Source organism: Maniola jurtina, chromosome W (genome assembly GCF_905333055.1).
Source record: "Maniola jurtina chromosome W, ilManJurt1.1, whole genome shotgun sequence".
Lineage (NCBI taxonomy): Eukaryota > Metazoa > Arthropoda > Insecta > Lepidoptera > Nymphalidae > Maniola > Maniola jurtina.
Genome location: NC_060057.1, coordinates 4,680,484 through 4,701,875, shown reverse-complemented (window position 1 = coordinate 4,701,875; position 21,392 = coordinate 4,680,484). Strand labels below are relative to the sequence as shown.

Below are 21,392 nucleotides of genomic sequence, written 5' to 3'. Positions count from 1 at the left end.
CGCGGCGCCACAGATCCCAAACGGGGTAGTCGTGGATAATTATTTTTTCTGGTTTCGCCCCCGACTATCCTGTATTTTGACAGAACGAGAGTGGTTTTTCAAAATTCAAGATGGCGGCTGTCATGGCGGCCGTTTTGTTCGAGGTACGAAAAAACGCAATTTTAAAAGTTAAATATCTCAAAGTTGGCAACATCGGAGTGATTCAGTTCCTATGAAGCGATTGTACGTATGGACTCGAGGTATAGATCGGTGGGAAAAAATTACCCCATTTTTCGGGAAATTTCAAGATTTTCGGGAAATTATAAAAAATCGAAATACGCACTTTTAGCAAAATCCGAGTATGAGCGATTACGTGTTTTGCTCGTACAAATGACATTTGGGTATTTTTGTCGCCGAAGACTGGCAACACTGGAATTTATCAAAGAAAAAGTGATTTTCGACATGGTCTTTTTTCAGGGACGATCATTTCGCGTGGGTGCGAGCGAGAGGAGAGATTGAAACGTCATCGGGAGCGGTATATCCTGTAGTTAATAGGAAAGTTTTTAAAATTACCTAATTTGCTTCTGCAAAAAGAGTTGGTGGCCATTTTGTATTTTCTTCAAATTTTCCGAAATTTTGATCACGTTTTTGAGGCAGTTGGCAACATTTTGGAAAGTCGACATGTATCAATCGATTGTGTGACTCAACCAGCAGTATCGAAATATGTAAACAGTGTTGCCACATTTGGGGAGATTTTCGAGATTCTCCCCAAAAACTCCTCCTGTAAAATTTTGTATGAAAATATTTTTTTTCACTGATGGTTTCGTATAGAAAACAAAAAAAAAATCGAGGAAAAATTTGGAAATAGCTGATGATCGAGGATGTCGGAGACGGGTGAAGGGTCCGCTCAAGGTATTGAAGATAGGTGGGGGGTGCTCGACCAAATGTCATTTATGACGTCATCCAATTGCCAAAAAGCTGAAAAAAAATTCAAAATGGCGAAGAAAAGATGGCCGCCATACAAATTTCGCCGGTGTCCAGCTCGGAGGGTATAAAAGATGGAAGTGTGGTTTCTTGGCAAGAGATGATCAGGGTCCGAAGGTCTACTCGATGAATAGAAAAAAAAAATCAAAATGGCGGAATTTTTTTCCCATACATTTTGTATGGCGAATATTGAATGTCTCATTCTCCTAGAAAGAGACGGAAAACGATACGATAATGTAGGGGAGATGTGTTTGGTAATTATTCTTTAAGCGGCAACTCCAGCTGTCGTTTGTCGTCTGACAGGTGACAGTGTCACTGTCAAATTCATTCATCGGTTTTCGGTTGGAGCGGCCGCGACTCGCCGCCTTCTCTCGGCATAATTGTTAATTTAATTTCGGTTAGAGTTCAATACCACATTCCACCACACCCACTAAACACACTAAAGTGCATCAAGCAAGAAGCAAGAAGAATCGGGCCCGATATTCGCCGGCAACGAAGAGCACTGCACGAGGTACCTGCATGCCCTACTCACTATACAGCGATTGATTAGGAATTTTGGGGTTTCTGGGGAGCTCCGCGAACCGCGGACGAAACATTTGGTAGCAGAGCGTGGTTTTCGGTCTTTTTCGTGATTAAAACACGATATTTTTTGGTTATAATACGAGTTTCAAAAGTTTTTCTATCTACCTACCTCTCGGTAAAAATAAAATTATCGCGGGTTGGTTACGAAGACACGTTAAGGTGGCACCTCACGTACCTATATTGTAAGGCGGCTACTCACGTACTGATTTTGTTGAGGCCGACACATGGGTTCTTGGTGATTTTTGGAAATCGTAAATGATTTGAATGTGGTATTTTATTAATTCGGTTATGTTTTAATTATTTCGGTGTTTTACGTATTTCATTATTTCGGTATTTTATTATTTCGGTAATTTTTTAATTATTTCGGTATTTTACGGATTTTCGGTTTTTCTTGGATTCTTTTATGCATTAAAGATGTCTGTCAGAGCGAATTGGTCCCAGTTTAGGGTTAAGCTACAATGGTTGTTGGACAGCGCGGACCTTATAGATAGGCCTGACCATTCAAGGCGCTTATCAGTACGACTTCTGACTGTGAATTCGGAGTTCATGAATTTGGAAAACTCATATCAGCGCATCCTTGAGTTGGTGGATGAGGGTGTTCCAGCTGAGAGGGAAATAGTTCTGGGAGCCCGCGCAGATTATGCACGTGCTTTAGAAGCTTTTGATAGACTAATGTCGATTAAGTTAGAAGAGGCTCCTGCGAATTCTAGCAGTTCTACGGTAAATGCTAGATCGGAGGTCGCCGATCTGGACGCGCTGCTGTCACGTTTGCCAGCCCTTCGGCTTCCGTCCTTTGCTGGGGAGATGGACCAATGGGTGGGGTTTAACAATCTATTTGATAGTCTGGTCGATAAACGTTCAGATTTGTCACCGGCACAGAAACTGGCATACTTGATGTCGTGTTTATCCGGTGAACCCCGTGGATTGGTCCAACACCTCAAGATTGCGGATGAAGGATATAGTATTGCCCGTGATCTTTTAATGAAACGGTATCAGAACACTCGGCGTTTAGGTGACGTACACGTTGACCAAATTTTAAAATTACCTACTATTTCGGGTCGGCTTAGCGGTCTTCGGTCACAATTTTTAAATCCACTGATTATGGCGGTTAATCAATTAGAGCGTCTCGGTTTTCCTGTTTCGGAATGGTCGTTTATACTTTTACACATATGTCTATCAAAATTACCAGCGTCACTTAAATCTCGTTTTGAACAAAAATTTGGTTGCGAATCGGATACCATACCTAAATATTCGGACTTAGTTGAATTTTTAGAAACGGAATGCCGCTTAATCGAGTGCGCGAATTTGGAATCAACAAATCAGTATGACTATAATAATTCGAGGCAAGCGAAGCCCGCTCGCAGATCGGTTCATTATGCCGCTGCTGAAGTAAAGCAGCCGTGTATATGCTGTGGGGATTCAAAACATTCGAGCTTAACAATTTGTCCGGAGTTTAAATCCATGTCGCCTTTTGCACGGAAAGATTTTGTTGACAAGGAACGTCTATGTTTCCACTGTCTGGGGAACCACAGCTACCGCGATTGCCGCCGGGAGCTTCATTGCAGCTGTGGAAGCACTAAGCATCACCCGATGCTATGTTTTAATCGGTCGGGGGTGCAACAGCGACATAATAATAATAATCGGAGCTCGGCCGAGCGGTCAGCCCCTCGCACGGGCGGGGGCTTTCGGCAGCAATCTAACGTCGGAAGGGTCAAGTCACCTCGCGATCTTTCACCCGTTCAACGTACCTCATCTCCTCCACGACGACGTGAGGAGCAGCGAGATGACCCACCTAATGTAAATCGTAGTGATAAGCCTCGGTACGGGCGTTCTGACGAGCGGAATGAGAGTGGTAGGCGAGATGACGATCGTGCTCTCCTCTATTCACCTACCAGACGCTAGGATTCGGCGCCCACTTGCCCTTTACTAACTGTACTCTTACCCACTGTTATAGTCAAAGTCTATTTTAATTCAGAAATAAATTCGGAAATGGGGGTTTCGACCAGAGCCTTACTTGACAGTGGATCTCAGGGGTCTTTAATTAGTACAGATTTAGTGGGCAGGTTGGGCATATGTTTAGATCCGTGCAGCGAACGGATCATGGGTGTTGGAGGTATTGAAACAACCTCAACTATAATCGGTCGGTCTTCGGTGACATTTTCTCCGATAAATAAAAGATTTCCTAAAATTACTACTCCTGTTTTGTGTATGCAAAAGGTTATAGGAAAATTACCTACGGTGACCTTGGATGATTCGGTGAAAGACCTAGCCACCGGCTTAAGTTTAGCAGATCCCCACTTCCACCAGTCATCGCCAGTGGAACTGCTGCTCGGTTCGGATGTTTTAGGATCTCTTATGGGAGGAGATAAAATAATTTTAAATTCTATCGGTCTTACGGCTTATAGCACTATTTTCGGTTATGTTCTACTTGGTCCTGTAGAACTCACTAAACAATCTGAGTTGATTGATGATTCGGAAGTCGTCGGTATTTCGGTTTCGGACACTCTTCAAAGATTCTGGAAGGTTGAGGAACCTCCAGAAACATCCTCTCGGTCTGCTCCACTTGATCTAGAGTGTGAACAGTTTTATAAAGATAATACGTATCGGTTGGAAAATGGTCGGTTTGTCACGAAGTTGCCATTTTTACCTAACAGACCCTTGTTAGGTGACTCGAAAACTATTGCGAAAAAAAGATTTTTGGCTTTGGAACGGAAACTTATGAAAAATTCGGTCTTACGAGAGAAGTATATTAATTTTATGCGTGAATATTTGGATCTCGGTCACATGTCGGTTTCGGATTTTGATTTTAAAGGCGGACAAGAATATTTTGTTATACCACATCATGCGGTTTTTAAGGATTCGGACGAAAATGCGAAAGTACGCGTTGTTTTTGACGGTAGTTGCGTCACAAATTCGGGGGTTTCTTTAAACCAGTGTTTACATTCGGGCCCTAAATTACAAAGGGATATTTCGGAGCTTTTGATGAACTTCAGACGCCATCAAGTTGTCTTTGTGACGGATATTAGGATGATGTTTCGGCAGACGCTTATTGATAAATTGGACAGAAGGTACCAGCTCATATTTTGGAGAGAGTCTCCAGATGAGCCCCTTCTTACCTATGAACTTGGAACCAACACATACGGGTTAAAATCTAGTCCTTACATTGCGATTCGGACGCTTTTAGAGTTGGCTGATCGGGAACGTGATCGGTATCCTCGGGCGGCTTCGGTTTTAGAGAACGACATTTATGTCGATGATATTCTGTCGGGATGCCGCTCACAATCGGAAGCTCTTGAACTGCAACAAGAGTTAATTCGGCTCATGCAATCAGGAGGATATGAATTACGGAAATGGATCTCGAACGATCCTGTTTTACTTCGGGACTTGCCTGACGATCATCAACAGGTGCCTCATCTGTTTGATAACCCAGACATGCAAAGTTTAACTTCGGTTTTGGGGGTACAATACAATCCTGTAGAGGATGTTTTTTCTTTTCGGACGGATTTAACTCATGGACATTCGGTTACTAAACGGAAAATACTGTCGACCATTGCTCGCATGTATGATCCAAGCGGGTGGATCACCCCTGTTTTATTTCGGGCTAAATGTTTTTTGCAACGTCTGTGGCTTTCGGGTTTTTCTTGGGATGAACCTATTACTGGGGATTTAGAACGAGATTGGATTCATTTTAAAATTGACCTCGCTCGGATTAAAGATGTTCGGATTTCGCGATGTATGCTCCCACCAGCGGTAAAAAATATTACTATGCACGGTTTTTCAGATGCCTCGGAGGCTGGTTACGCAGCTGTTGTATATTTACGCGCCGTGGATGACACAGATAATGTTTCGGTTCATTTAGTAATGGCCAAAAGTAAGGTCGCCCCAATCAGAACACGTCTGACGATTCCTAAATTGGAGTTGTGCGGAGCCGTGCTTCTACTTAAGCTTCTGCATCATGTTTGCCTTTGTTTGCAAAGGACCATCGATGTTCACGAGGTATTCGGTTGGACTGATAGTTCTATAGTTTTAGCTTGGCTTAAAACTTCACCTCATACTCTTCAAGTATTTGAGGCTAATCGAGTTTCACAGATACAAAATTCTACAGTACCAATCACGTGGCGACATATTCCGGGCGAATTGAACCCTGCCGACTGTGCTTCACGGGGCCTAACAGCTTCGGGTCTGGTATCTCATCCATTGTGGTGGGGTCCGCGATGGCTAACTTATTCGGAATCGGTTTGGCCTGCATCAAAGGCTAATCAGGTATCACCTGCGGATTTACCTGGGATTCGGTGTTCGGTTGCTACAAATTCAGAACCACTCCCAGATTTCGGTTTCCTCGTGGAGCGTTATAGCTCCTTAGATCGGCTTATTTCGGTTACCGCGTGGATTCGGAGATTCATTTTTAATTGCCGTTGGAAGAATAATCGGAATACTACGCCTTATTTAACAACACGGGATAGGAAGGACGCGTTGCTAATGTGGATCTCTCTAGTGCAGAGGGATAGTTTCGGTGCAGAGATTGAGAAAGTTCGGAAAGGCCAAACCTTGAAGGGGCATTTGAGACGTCTCAACCCCTTCATTGACTCGGACGGACTCCTTCGTGTTGGAGGACGCCTTCAACATTCGGACTTACCTTATGAAGCCAGACATCCATTGTTGCTTCCTAAATCGGGACATTTTATTGATCTGTTAATTTCGGATTCGCATTTGAAAAATTCACATGTAGGCCCAAACGCTCTTTTAGCCATATTACAACGGGACTATTGGATTCTCTCGGCCAGAAGAGCGGTAAGAAAAATCACATTCAAATGCATTTCGTGCTACAAATTAAAGGGACTCACAACCCAACCCTTGATGGGAGATCTGCCTAAAGACCGCGTTTTAGCGGCTAGACCCTTTCAAGGCGTGGGAACCGACTTCGCAGGTCCATTTTATGTAAAGTCTCATAAGTTGCGGAATTCAAGGGTCACCAAGGCCTATTTGTGCGTATTTGTATGCCTGGCCACTAAGTCCGTCCATTTAGAATTAGTTTCGGATTTGTCTTCGGAGGCCTTCATCGCCTGTCTCTCTCGCATGACCTCGCGACGCGGTTTTCCAGCGATCATTAGGTCAGATTGTGGGTCAAATTATAAGAGCAGTGACAGATATTTAAAGGAAGTTTTCCAATTTTTGGAACAAAATCGATCACTAATCGGTCATGATTTAGCTCGGCGCGGTATAACCTGGATCTTCGACCCTCCCGCGTGCCCGTCGTGGGGCGGTTTATTTGAGGCGGCCGTAAAGTCGGCCAAGACGCATTTAAAACGTACTATTGGGGAAACAACTTTGACCTTCGAGGAACTTAGTACGGTTTTCTGCAAAATCGAAGCAGTCTTGAACTCACGGCCTTTGTGCCCTCTGTCTTCGGACCCAAATGACCTAGAGGTTCTGACCCCAGGTCATTTTCTTATCGGACAACCGCTAACAGCGCTTCCAGAGTACCCCTTTCAGGATGAAAAGACGTATAAATTATCTCGCTTTCAGTTGCTACAGCAACTATCTCAAAGAATTTGGCATCGGTGGCATTTGGAATATCTTCACACCCTACAACAGCGATTGAAGTGGACTGACCCAGCTGTCCCACCTAAAGTTGGGGATTTAGTTTTACTAAAAGAGGACAATGCGCCACCTCTTCAATGGCGCCGCGGTCGGATAGTAGCGTTGTATCCTGGGAAGGACGGCGTGGTCAGGCTCGCAGATGTACGGGTAGCGCAGGGTACAGTTTTGAAACGGGCAATCTCCAAGTTGTCTCGTTTGCCCTTAGATTAGCTTTAATTAGGTTTATTTTCGGTTTGGTTTAGGTTTAAATAGTTGTTAGTTTTTATAAGGTTTTCGGAAGCAGTTGAAGACTGCTTGGGCGGGGGAATGTTTGGTAATTATTCTTTAAGCGGCAACTCCAGCTGTCGTTTGTCGTCTGACAGGTGACAGTGTCACTGTCAAATTCATTCATCGGTTTTCGGTTGGAGCGGCCGCGACTCGCCGCCTTCTCTCGGCATAATTGTTAATTTAATTTCGGTTAGAGTTCAATACCACATTCCACCACACCCACTAAACACACTAAAGTGCATCAAGCAAGAAGCAAGAAGAATCGGGCCCGATATTCGCCGGCAACGAAGAGCACTGCACGAGGTACCTGCATGCCCTACTCACTATACAGCGATTGATTAGGAATTTTGGGGTTTCTGGGGAGCTCCGCGAACCGCGGACGAAACAAGATGTGTTCGGGTGGGGGAGGCGAGTAGGGAAAAATTATGACATTTCAGAAAAACAAGATGGCGACCGACGTGATTTTTGCAACTCTTTTGTTTTCCAACCGATTTCGTTGAAACTCGCAATCTTTGAAGAATGTAGTAAACGATTAATAGAAAAAGTGGAAAATTTTGAAAAAACAAGATGGCCGCCATACAAATTTCGTCGGTGTCTATCTCGGAGGCTATAAAAGATGGAAGAGTGGTTTCGTGGCAAAAGATGATCAGGGTCCGAAAGTCTACTCGGTGGAACAAACTCTGCATGCTCGCGGACCACTTTAGTGGTCCGCGCACCCACGCACCCTATTAAATTATTATCCTCAACTACTCTGTTTTTAAAAATAGTAATGTGAAGGTCGTTTTCAGGGTTTTCTAGGGTGCTGTATAGTTGCCACATTTGGGGGGATTTTCGAGATTTTCCCCAAAAACTCCTCCTGTAAAATTTTGTATGAAATTTTTTTTTTTCACTGATGGTTTCGTATAGAAAACAAAAAAAAAATCGAGGAAAAATTTGGAAATAGCTGATGATCGAGGATGTCGGAGACGGGTGAAGGGTCCGCTCAAGGTATTGAAGATAGGTGGGGGGTGCTCGACCAAATGTCATTCATGACATCATCCAATTGCCAAAAAGCTGAAAAAAAATTCAAAATGGCGAAGAAAAGATGGCCGCCATACAAATTTCGCCGGCGTCCAGCTCGGAGGGTATAAAAGATGGAGGTGCGGTTTCGTGGCAAAAGAGGATCAGGATCCAAAGGTCTAATCGATGAATAGAAAAAAAATTCAAAATGGCGGAATTTATTTTCCCATACATTTTGTATGGCGAATATTGAATGTCTCATTCTCCTAGAAAGAGACGGAAAACGATACGATAATGTAGGGGAGATGTGTTCGGGTGGGGGAGGCGAGTAGGGAAAAATTATGACATTTCAGAAAAACAAGATGGCGACCGACGTGATTTTTGCAACTCTTTTGTATTCCAACCGATTTCGTTGAAACTCGCAACCTTTGGAGAAAGTAGTAAGCGATTAATAAAAAAAGTGGAAAATTTTGGATAAACAAGATGGCCGCCGTACAAATTTCGTCGTTGTCTATCTCGGAGGCTACAAAAGATGGAAGAGTGGTTTCTTGGCAAAAGATGATCAGGATCTGAAGGTCTAATTGTGAAACAATCTCTGCATGCTCACGGACCACTTTAGTGGTCTGCGCACCCACGCACCCTATTAAATTATTATCCTCAACTACTCTGTTTTTAAAAATAGTAATGTGAAGGTCGTTTTCAGGGTTTTCTAGGGTGCTGATTTTGATAATCACATTCATTTTTAGATCCAAGATGGTGGACATGCACTTTTTAAGAATAAATTGACATGGGTGTCGTTTCATGGGTTTTTCGGGGTGGATTGTCTATCTCAATAAATAAATTCGGTTTAATACAAAAAAAAAATAACATAACCACGTCACGCGAGCTGCTTTAGCAGCTCGCGCACCGAGCAAAACACTAGTTATACTATATATAGCTCGATTACCACTGACTCACTGACTGACTCATTGACATAATTGTTCTCCTAGAAAGAGACGGAAAATGATATAATGATGTAGGGGAATTGTGTTCGGTTTGGGGAACCCTCTGGGGAAAAATTATGACATTTCAGAAAAACAAGATGGCGGCCGAGGTGATTTTTGCAGCTCCGTTGTTTTCCAACCGATTTCGTTGAGTTTTGCAATCTTTAAAGAAAGTAGTAAGCGGTCAATAGAAAATGTAGAAAAAATTGGAAAAACAAGATGGCGGCCCAGCCGCAGCGTTTTGAAAATTTTGATTTTTCGACCCCGAACCGCGGCGCCACAGATCCGAGACGGGGTAGTCGAGGATAACTATTTTTTCGTGTTTCGCCCACGATTATCCTGTATTTTCACAGAATGGGAGTGGTTTTAAAAAATTCAAAATGGCGGCTGTCATGGCGGCTGTTTTGTTCGAGGTACGAAAAAACGCAATTTTAAAAGTTAAATATCTCAAAGTTGGCAACATCGGAGCGATTCGGCTTCTATGAAGCGGTTGTACGTATAGACTCGAGGTATAGATCGGTGGGAAAAAATTACCCCATTTTTTGGGGAAATTTCAAGATTTTCGGGAAATTGTAAAAAATCGAAATACGCACTTTTAGCAAAATCCGAGTATGAGGGATTACGTGTTTTGCTCGTACAAATGACATTTGGGTATTTTTGTCACCGAAGACTGGCAACACTGGAATTTATCAAAGAAAAAGTGATTTTTGGCATGGTCTTTTTCACGGTATCCCCTTTCGCGTGGGTGCGAGCGAGAGGAAAGATTGAAACGTCATCGGGAGCGGTATATCCTGTAGTTAATAGGAAAATTATGAAACCGTGTAAAATCTTTCTGTGAAACGAGTTGGCGGCCATTTTGTATTTTCTTCAAATTTTCCGAAATTTTGATCACGTTTTTGAGGCAGTTGGCAACATTTTGGAAAGTCGACATGTATCAATCGATTGTGTGACTCAACCAGCAGTATCGAAATATGTAAACAGTGTTGCCACATTTGGGGAGATTTTCGAGATTTTCCCCAAAAACTCCTGTAAAATTTTGTATGAATTTTTTTTTTCACTGATGGTTTCGTATAGAAAACAAAAAAAAAATCGAGGAAAAATTTGGAAATAGCTGATGATCGAGGATGTCGGAGACGGGTGAAGGGTCCGCTCAAGGTATTGAAGATAGGTGGGGGGTGCTCGACCAAATGTCATTCATGACATCATCCAATTGCCAAAAAGCTGAAAAAAAATTCAAAATGGCGAAGAAAAGATGGCCGCCATACAAATTTCGCCGGCGTCCAGCTCGGAGGGTATAAAAGATGGAGGTGCGGTTTCGTGGAAAAAGAGGATCAGGATCCAAAGGTCTACTCGATGAATAGAAAAAAAATTCAAAATGGCGGAATTTCTTTTCCCATACATTTTGTATGGCGAATATCGAATGTCTCATTCTCCTAGAAAGAGACAGAAAACGATACAATAATGTAGGGGAGATGTGTTCGGGTGGGGGAGGCAAGTAGGGAAAAATTATGACATTTCAGAAAAACAAGATGGCGGCCTATATGATTTTTGCAACTCTTTTGTTTTCCAACCGATTTCGTTGAAACTCGCAATCTTTAAAGAATGTAGGAAACGATTAATAGAAAAAGTGGAAAATTTTGGAAAAACAAGATGGCCGCCGTACAAATTTTGTCGGTGTCTATCTCGGAGGCTATAAAAGATGGAAGAGTGGTTTCTTGGCAAAAGATGATCAGGGTCCGAAGGTCTACTCGGTGGAACAAACTCTGCATGCTCACGGACCACTTTAGTGGTCCGCGCACCCACGCACCCTACTTTATTAACCTCAACTACCCCGTTTTTACAAAAAATGATATGGATGTCGTTTTCAGAGTTTTCCAGGGTGCTGATTTTGATAACGACATTTATTTTGAAATCCAAGATGGCAGACATGCATTTTTTAAGAAAAAATCGATATGGGTGTCGTTTTACGGGTTTTTCGGGGTGAATTGTGCATCTTAATAAATAAATTCAACCGAACCACGTCACGCGAGCTGCTTTAGCAGCTCGCGCACCGAGCGAAACACTAGTTATACTATATATAGCTCGATTACCACTGACTGACTCATTGACATAATTGTTCTCCTAGAAAGAGACGGAAAATGATATAGTGATGTAAGGGAGATGTGTTCGGGTGGGGGAGATGAGTAGGGAAAAATTATGACATTTCAGAAAAACAAGATGGCGGCCGACGTGATTTTTGCAGCTCCTTTGTTTTTTAAGGGACTCCGTTCAAACTTGCAACTATTAAAGAATGTAGTAAATGGTTAACAGAAAATGTAGAAAAAATTGGAAAAACAAAATGGCGGCCGAGCCGTAGCGTTTTAAAATTTTTGATTTTTCGACCTCGAACCGCGGCGCCACAGATCCGAAACGGGAAATTGAAACTAATAATTTTTTTCTGGTTTCGTCTACGATTATCCTGAATTTTGACGGAACGGGAGTGGTTTTTAAAAATTCAAGATGGCGGCTGTCGTGGCGGCCATTATGTTAGAGGTACGAAAAAACGCAATTTTAAAAGTTAAATATCTCAAAGTTGGCAACATCGGAGCGATTCGGCTTCTATGAAGCGATTGTACGTATAGACTCGAGGTATAGATTGAAGGAAAAAAATTACCCCATTTTTTGGGGAAATTTCATGATTTTCGGGAAATTGTAAAAAATCGAAATACGCACTTTTAGCAAAATTCGAGTATGAGCGATTACGTGTTATGCTCGTGCAAATGACATTTAGGTATTTTCGTCGCCGAGGACTGGCAACCCTGGAATTTATCGAAGCAAAAGTGATTTTCGACATTGTCTTTTTTCAGGGGCGATCATTTCGCGTGGGTGCGAGCGAGATGAGAGATTGAAACGTCATCGGGAGCGGTATATCCTGTAGTTAATGGGAAAGTTGTACAACGATGTAATTTATTTCTGCAAAACGAGTTGGCGGCCATTTTGTAATTTTTTGAATTTTTCGAAATTTTGATCACGTTTTTGAGGCAGTTGGCAACATTTTGGAAAGTCAATATGTATGAATCGATTGTGTATCTCGGCTGGCAGTATGGAGATATGCAACCGGTGTTGCCACTTTTGGGGAGATTTTCGAGATTCGAGACTAAGAAACTCCTGTAAAATTTTGTATGAAAAATTTTTTTTTCACTGATGGTGTCGTATAGAGAACAAAAACTTAGTAAGCCAAAATTATGGAGAGAGCTGATGATTGAGGGTTTCGGAGACGGGTGGAGGGCCCGCTTAAGGTATTGAAGATAGGTGGGGGGTGCTCGAGCAAATGTCATTCATGACGTCATCCAATTGCCAAAAAGCTGAAAAAAAATTCAAAATGGCGAAGAAAAGATGGCCGCCATACAAATTTCACCGGTGTCCAGCTCGGAGGGTATAAAAGATGGAAGTGTGGTTTCTTGGCAAGAGATGATCAGGGTCCGAAGGTCTACTCGATGAATAGAAAAAAAATTCAAAATGGCGAATTTTTTTTTCCTATAGAAAATGTATGGCGAATATTGAATGTCTCATTTCTCCTAGAAAGAGTCAGAAGACGATACATTGATGTATGGGAGATATGTTTGGATGCGCAATATGAGTAGGGGAAAATTAAGACATTTCAGAAAAACAAGATGGCGGCCGATATGATTTTTGCAACTCTTTTATTTTCCAACCGATTTCGTTGAAACTCGCAATCTTTGAAGAATGTAGTAAACGATTAATAGAAAAAGTGGAAAATATTGGAAAAACAAAATGGCCGCCGTACAAATTTCGTCGGTGTCTATCTCGGAGGCTATAAAAGATGGAAGAGTGGTTTCTTGGCAAAAGATGATCAGGGTCCGAAGGTCTACTCGGTGGAACAAACACTGCATGCTCGCGGACCACTTTAGTGGTCCGCGCACCCACGCACCCTAATAATTTATTATCCTAATCTACAAAAAATAATATGGATGTCGTTTTCAGAGTTTTCCAGGGTGCTGATTTTGATAATGACATTCATGTTTAGATCCAAGCTGGTGGACATGCACTTTTTAAGAAAAAATTGATATGGGTGTGGGTTTTATGTGTTTTTGTGGTGAATTGTATATCTTAATAAATAAATTTGGTTAAATATAATAAAGTCAACATAACCACGTCACGCGAGCTGCTTTAGCAGCTCGCGCACCGAGCAAAACACTAGTTATTATACTATATATAGCTCGATTACCACTCACTGACTGACTCACTCATTGACATAATTGTTCTCCTAGAAGGAGACGGAAAATGATATAATGATGTGGGGGAGTTGTGTTTGGTTTCGGGAACCCTCTGGGGAAAAATTATGACATTTCAGAAAAACAAGATGGCGGCCGATGTGATTTTTGCTGCTCCGTTGTTTTTCAACCGATTTCGTTGAATTTTACAAACTTTGAAGAAAGTAGTAAATGATTAACAGAAAATGTGGATAAAATTGGAAAAACAAGATGGCGGCCGAACCGTAGCGTTTTCAAAATTTTGATTTTTCGACCCCGAACCGCGGTGCCACAGATCCGAAACGGGAAATCGATAATAATAAATTTTTTCTTGTTTTGCTTGCAATGATCCTGAATTTTGACAGAACGGGAGTGATTTTTAAAATTTCAAGATGGCGGCTGTCATGGCGGCCGTTTTGTTCTAGGTACGAAAAAACGCAATTTTAAAAGTTAAATATCTCAAAGTTGGCAACATCGGAGCGATTCGGTTTCTATGAAGCGATTATACGTATAGGCTTGAGGTATAGATTGAACGAAAAAAATTACCCCATTTTTCGGGAAATTTCGAGATTTTCGGGAAACTGTAAAAAATCGAAATACGCACTTTTCGCAAAATCCCAGTATGAGCGATTATGTGTTTTACTTGTACAAATGACATTTCGGTATTTTTGTTACCAGAGACTGGCAACACTGGAATTTATCAAAGAAAAAGTGATTTTCGACATGGTCTTTTTTAGGGGCGATCGGTTCGCCTGGGTGCGAGCGAGATGAGAGATTGAAACGTCATCGGGAGCGGTATATCCTGTAGTTAATAGGAAAATTATGAAACCATGTAAAATCTTTCTGTGAAACGAGTTGGCGGCCATTTTGTATTTTTTTAATTTTTCGAAATTTTGATCACGTTTTTGAGGCAGTTGGCAACATTTTGGAAAGTCAATATGTATGAATCGATTGTGTATCTCGGCTGGCAGTATGGAGATATGCAACCGGTGTTGCCACTTTTGGGGAGATTTTCGAGATTTTCAACTAAGAAACTCCTGTAAAATTTTGTATGAAAAATTTTTTTTTCACTGATGGTGTCGTATAGAAAACAAAAACTTAGTAAGCCAAAATTATGGAGAGAGCTGATGATTGAGGGTTTCGGAGACGGGAGGAGGGCCCGCTTAAGGTATCGAAGATAGGTGGGGGTGCTCGAGCAAATGTCATTCATGACGTTATCCAATTGCCAAAAAGCTGAAAAAAAATTCAAAATGGCGAAGAAAAGATGGCCACCATACAAATTTCGCCGGTCTCCAGCTCGGAGGGTATAAAAGATGGAAGTATGGTTTCTTGGAAGAAGATGATCAGGATCCGAAGGTCTACTCGATGAATAGAAAAAAAATTCAAAATGGCGGAATTTATTTTTCCATACATTTTGTATGGCGATTATGAATGTCTCATTCTCCTAGAAAGAGACGGAAAACGATACATTGATGTATAGGAGATATGTTCGGACGCGCGATATGCATAGGGAAAAATTATGACAATTCAGAAAAACAAGATGGCGATTGACGTGATTTTTGCAACACTTTTGTTTTCCAACCGATTTCGCTGAAACTCACAATCTTTGAAGAAAGTACCAAACGATTAATAGAAAAAGTGGAAAATTTTGGAAAAACAAGATGGCCGCCGTACAAATTTCGTCGGTGTCTATCTCGGAGGCTATAAAAGATGGAAGAGTGGTTTCGTGGTAAAAGATGATCAGGGTCCGAAGGTCTACTCGGTGAAACAAACTCTGCATGCTCGCGGACCACTTTAGTGGTCCGCGCACCCACGCACCCTACTAAATTATTATCCTAATTTACAAAAAAATAATATGGATATCGTTTTCAGGGTTTTCCAGGGTGCTGATTTTGATAATGACATTTATTTTCAAATCCAAGATGGCGGACTTACATTTTCTACAAAAAATAGAAATGCCTGTCATTTTATGGGGGTTTTCGGGGTGAATTATGTATCTTAATAAATCAATTTGGTTTTATATAATAAAGTTGACCTTACCACGTCACGTGAGCTGCTTTAGCAGCTCGCGCACCGAGCAAAACACTAGTTGGTTATTATAAAACTCTTTACCACTTTTACTTCGTGTAGTTTTAATAGATATGTTTACAAACTGAACAGCTTGTATTCGGTAGCTTTGGAGTCCGATCTTAGGAACGCACCTCTAATTTTTGGAGTTAGGTGCGTTTTAAGACCTGAGTAGAAATTTTAAGCAATTAGGTATATCACTTGCTTTAACGGTGAAGAAAACATCGTGAGGAAACCTGCACGCCTAAGAGTTCTCCATAATATTCCCAAATGTGTGCCAAGTCTGCCGATCCGCACTGGGCCAACTTGGCAGATTATGGCTTAAACTAAACCCTTCTCATTCTGAGAGTAGACATAATGTGCTGGCGATGGGTTGATCCAGATGATGAAGAGAGTATTTTCTTTATTCTTCCGCAGCACAATGCTCTTGGATTTATACTACTTGCCCGGTTCCCAATCCGCACTGAACCACTATGGCAGACTATGGCTCCTATGACTAAATCCTCCTCATTCTGAGAGGAGACTCCTGCGCAGTAAATAAGCCGGCGATGAATTGATCAAGATGATGAATATTTTCTTCTCTTCCGCAGCAATGCCCGTGGACCTATACTACGTGCCCGGCTCGGCGCCGTGCAGGGCGGTGCTGCTGACGGCGCGCGCGCTTAACCTCAACCTCAACCTCAAGCTGGTGGACCTGCACCACGGGGAACACCTCAAACCGGAATACCTCAAGGTAGGTTTACCGAACCGCAAGGCGTCGGGCGAGTTCCCATCCAATATGTCGTCGACATTCCAATTTTACCAACCTCTAGAGGCTAGGTCTTCCTCGGCCTTTAGATTTGTCCTCTAATTAGGTACATCACTGCTCTCCAACAACTTTTCTCAGGGTTTCGTCTATTCATCATATCAACAATATGTCCTGCCCATCGCATTTCTTACAGTTTAACAGTTTTGTGTTATTATTTGGTTTTTAAAAAGGTCATAATTTTTTTTTGTAACGAATGCACCTAAAGTCAAAGAAGCGAAAACCGTTTGGACGAAATTATAGTTTCCTTGTTTCACTACGAAAGAGGAACCCTAAAAATAATTTAATTAATTGCCACAGCTCGTGAAATAAAAGATGTCGGCTGTCTCTTGATACCAATCTAGAAAATCCCGAAAATCACTTTTTTGGTGAGCCTACCTACTTGCAATATGTATTTTTCTGGCAATTATGCGATTGGTAGGTACCTAAATATAACCCAGCAATTCCGTTCCAAAAACCTTATTGAACAAGACACGCGATAATCATCTCTGTTCCTTACAGAATAATGTTCAAATTAGTAAGACTAGCGTGTGAAGGTCACACATCGCATGAGTGCTGTAATAGCAGTGGTTCGATGACCTCAAAGGGGAACAGTGTAGAGTCTGTTTCCATTGTACAAAATCAACGGTGTAAAGTCACGCTGGCCAATCCGCACTTGGCCAGCGTGGTGGACTATGGAATAAAACCTTTTCGATAGACTCGTTCTCAATATTGGACCGGCAAAGTGTTAAGCATACATTGATCTAAAGGGGTTAAGATGATGATGATAATAAAAAGTTTTAACGAGATCTGTTCCTAATCGCTGGTAGGTACCTACCTACAAATTTATCTCTCTCTCTATTTTGCTATTAGTTATTTGTGGGCTTCGTGTACATGTTAGTCAGGTGGGTTACCTACCATAGCTGTATTTTATAGAACCCGTTTGGTCCGCCAAACATTCCAATCACGATGTTGATCAAAATTACTTGCCACGGCCCACGGGTGCTTTAGGGCAGGGCTTGCAGGTCACACGTATCTCTATTAGTTCTATTATGGTCTAGTATTTGTAGACTAGAATGTAGATATCTACTGATTTTATTCTTCTTGGTTCTTATGTTGATTATTCTTAGTAGGTGTGTGTACTTAGATTAATTTGACTGGAATCGTGTTCGATAGAATCATTGATGTTTTAGGCAGGTATTAATAGGTCTGTAAAAATCCCGTGGGAACTCTTTGATTTTCCAGGATAAAAAGTACCCTATGTGCTAATCCAGGATATTATCTATCTCCATTCCTTTCAGCCAAATCCGTCTACCTAGTACTTAGTTTTTGCGTGAAGTAGTAACAAACATACACGCAGACATACATACATGCGCACAAACTTTCGTCTTTATAATATTAGTGTGATTTTCATTTCTCCCCAGATCAACCCTCAACACACAGTCCCAACGCTAGTGGACGACGGCTACCCCATCTACGAGTCGCGTGCTATCATCACCTACCTCGTCAACAAATACGGCAAGGGCACTGCTCTGTACCCCGAGGAGCCCAAGGCGCGCGCGCTGGTCGACCAGCGGCTGTACTTCGATATCGGCACGCTGTACCAGAGGTTCAGTGACTACTTTGTGAGTATACTTGTTCCACCAGACGTTTTTGGGGTTCCGTACCTGAAAAGGAAAAATGGAACCCTTATAAGATCACTTTGTTGTCTGTCTGTCCGTCGTGTCTGTCAAGAAAACTTATATATACTTCTCGTTGACCTAGAATCATGAAAGGTAGGTAGGTCTTATAGCACAGGTAAAGGAATAAATCCGAAAACCGTGAATTTGTTGTTACATCACCGAAAAAAAAAATTATTTGTCTCAGATTTCAAAGTAAGATAAAACTACCTATACCAAGTGGGGTGTACATATTAATAGACAAACCACTGACTCTACATTCGAAAAATAAGTCGGTAGTCTATAAAAGCCGGTTAATTTCTGCCGCACGCGCATTGACGGCGTGGCGTTCGACAGTGCAATACGTGAAAAGTGCAATCTGAAAGTGTTTTAAGGCATATCGGGTCACGTGAGCTATATTTATCTGTTTTTGCTTTATTTTTGTAATTGATTTTATGTAGAATTGTGATTATTTCGTGTGCTTTATAAAATGAGGTTAGACTGATCCTTTTTCTTTGTTTTTGGTAATTCCTTTGTGGAATAAAAATAAGGTTCGATTGTTTTGAATTATTTTTTTATTTTTTTCCGCTTCTGGTTCCTAAAATCAGAAGTGGGATAAAGAACTGCTAGAAGAAAACGCTCACATAAAGAATATCAAAAGGGAACAGGTTTTTATGTTCATTTTCGTGTTTTGGTTCTACGTGTTACGTAAGTACCCTGTGTGTTTTCTTTTAATATTGCTACGAAATAGATCACGTTATTGATTGAAAGAAGAGAGAGGGCGCCTCTTACATTGTAAACATTAGCTCCGCGTTTATCATTTTAGTAAAAATGTTTCGACTACGTAATTCATTGTGAAAAGTAGTAAAAAGTGAAGTTTTCAGGCTAACTCCTAACATATATTGTGGACAGTGCCAGTATTGAACGGAAACCTACAAATATCGCAAAATATATTCGGACAACTCATGAGTGATTATTTTGAAAGTTTTTACACCTAGAAGGATATCTGTAACCCCACAACACTTCGGATGTTCGCCAGAAAGTGGCGGAAGCACAAGGTCAGCCTGATATTGCAATTTGATGAAATTGTATTAAATTTAAAATTTCAAATGATCTCAACAGTCAAATCTGCAAGTCATTTCAAAATAACAACTTACTTTGGATGTCAAACGCCATCTAGCGAGTAAGGTGTAAACTACGTGCTGCCCCGAAAGACAAGAAGTATTTTGGTATAGATCATTTATTCCGCTATTACCAACAGAGGGCGCGAAGTGTAAAATTAAACAAACTTTGATTACGTAAACTTCTCAAAAACTTTCGAGCAAAATGGATGAACTAAACCAACTATTTAGAGAAATGAAAAATGAGTTTAGTCAAAAACTAAATGCGATCGAGTCGCGCATTGCGAGCTCAGAGGATAAAATAACATCACAAATTACCACTCACATGAATAAAAAATTCGAAGGTCTAAATAAAGAGATGGAAAATATACGGTCGGAATTAGAAAACCAGGACAAAAGACTGAGCGCTATAGAGAAACAAAACGTTCAAAGAAACTTGGTGTTTTTTGGTGTTGAAGAAAGCGAAAGATCATACTTCCAACTTGAAGAAAAAATATTGGACATTTTAAATAATAAAATCAAAATAAAGACAGAAGTTCTAGAAATACAATCAGTTAAAAGGTTTGGAAATATAGAAAACAAACCACGACCTGTCTCGGTGTCCCTAACCACAATGGGCAAAAAAATACAAATACTAAAACATAAAAAATCCCTCCAAGGAAGTAAAATTTATATCCAGGAGGAATTTCCAAAAAAAGTTTTAGAAATAAGGAGAGAACTAAAAAATAAACAGAAATTTGAAATAGAGAAAGGTAACATAGCCTATTTGAAGTATGACAAGCTCATCGTGAAGGATAAAAAAGAGACCACGCATAACAAACGACAGCTCTCGGAATCACCGATATACGCTGAAACAACCCCAAACGTGTCAACTTACCCACAACAGCCCTCACAGCGCCAATCTCACAAGAAATATAGAGCAAATACTTCTATAAAATCTTATATGACACGACCCGAAATTGCATGAGAATTACGAGGCCCCCTCCAGACTTCCGAAACAACGTCAAACACAGAAGATTATAACATAATAAATTCACTCCCAAGCCGGCTGGTCCCCGAGGGAGTTGCAGACCGAAACCCTCCAGAAGAATTATTTACCGGAAATGAACCAAAACCGGAAACCAATACTCTCTACATTGCTACCTACAACGTTCGCAGTCTCTCTTCATATGAACGCCTGATAGAGCTGGACACAGCTTTAAAGAAAATAAAATTCGACGTGATAGGACTTTCCGAAGTTAAACGCCTAGGAAATACAATAGAAGAATATGAAAATTTTATATTATACTACATAGGCAACACACCTGGCTTACATGGAGTCGGCTTTATTGTAAAGAAATACCTTAAAAAGTATATCACAAGCTTCAATGGATTATCAGAAAGAGTGGCGATCTTGAACCTTTCATTTGACAAATTAAAACTTTCAATCATACAAGTATACGCCCCAACAGAGGCTGCTTGTGATGAAGACATCGTAGAGTTCTATGAAACTATAAATACAGCCCTCTCTATCTCCGAAAAAAATGTAATGGTCATAGGCGACTTTAACGCGAAAATAGGTAGAGCAAGGCCTGGCGAAAAACTAATTATGAATAAATATGGATACGGTACCAGAAACAATAGAGGAGAAATGTTAATAGATTTTGCCTACGAAAACAACCTCCCTATTCTGAACACATTTTTCAAGAAAAAAGACAAACAAAAATGGACTTGGAGATCGCCTGATGACTCTACGAAAAATGAAATAGATTTTATTTTATCAAATATAAAGAATAGTATTAGCAACATTGAAATAATCAACCTGTTATTTTCTTCAGACCATAGACTAGTCAGAGCGACTCTAAGTTTCCAAATACCTAAGAAATCTAGAAGAAGTTTTAGTAATGTACCAAAGAGCTTACTACTACGAGAAGAAGAAATATCTAGATATAAAGAACATCTTAATAACGACATTGACATGTTGATGGCCTGTCAGGAAGATTCGATTCAAGTATTTTACGAAAAAATAATCCATGCGATAACCTCAAGCCAGACATATGCACACATACCATCTAGCCAACTTAAAAATGAAATTATACAAGACCGCACCATAAATTTACTCAAAAGGAAATATG

At 41.0% G+C, this 21,392-nt stretch overlaps 2 protein-coding genes across 2 annotated transcripts; both read left to right on the top strand.

Moving 5' to 3' along the window:
- The first annotated feature begins 238 nt into the window (after positions 1–238).
- LOC123879871 lies at positions 239–20,643 on the top strand. The gene is made up of 3 exons (XM_045927758.1): positions 239–249; positions 7,333–7,339; positions 19,393–20,643. The coding sequence occupies exon 3, from the start codon at positions 19,484–19,486 to the stop codon at positions 20,243–20,245; it is 762 nt and encodes a 253-aa protein (XP_045783714.1). The 5' UTR covers positions 239–249; positions 7,333–7,339; positions 19,393–19,483; the 3' UTR covers positions 20,246–20,643.
- On the top strand, positions 16,302–19,081 carry LOC123879827 (glutathione S-transferase 1-like). The gene is made up of 3 exons (XM_045927721.1): positions 16,302–16,448; positions 17,924–18,157; positions 19,070–19,081. The coding sequence occupies exons 1-3, from the start codon at positions 16,308–16,310 to the stop codon at positions 19,079–19,081; spliced, it is 387 nt and encodes a 128-aa protein (XP_045783677.1). The 5' UTR covers positions 16,302–16,307.
- Positions 20,644–21,392: the final 749 nt, after the last annotated feature.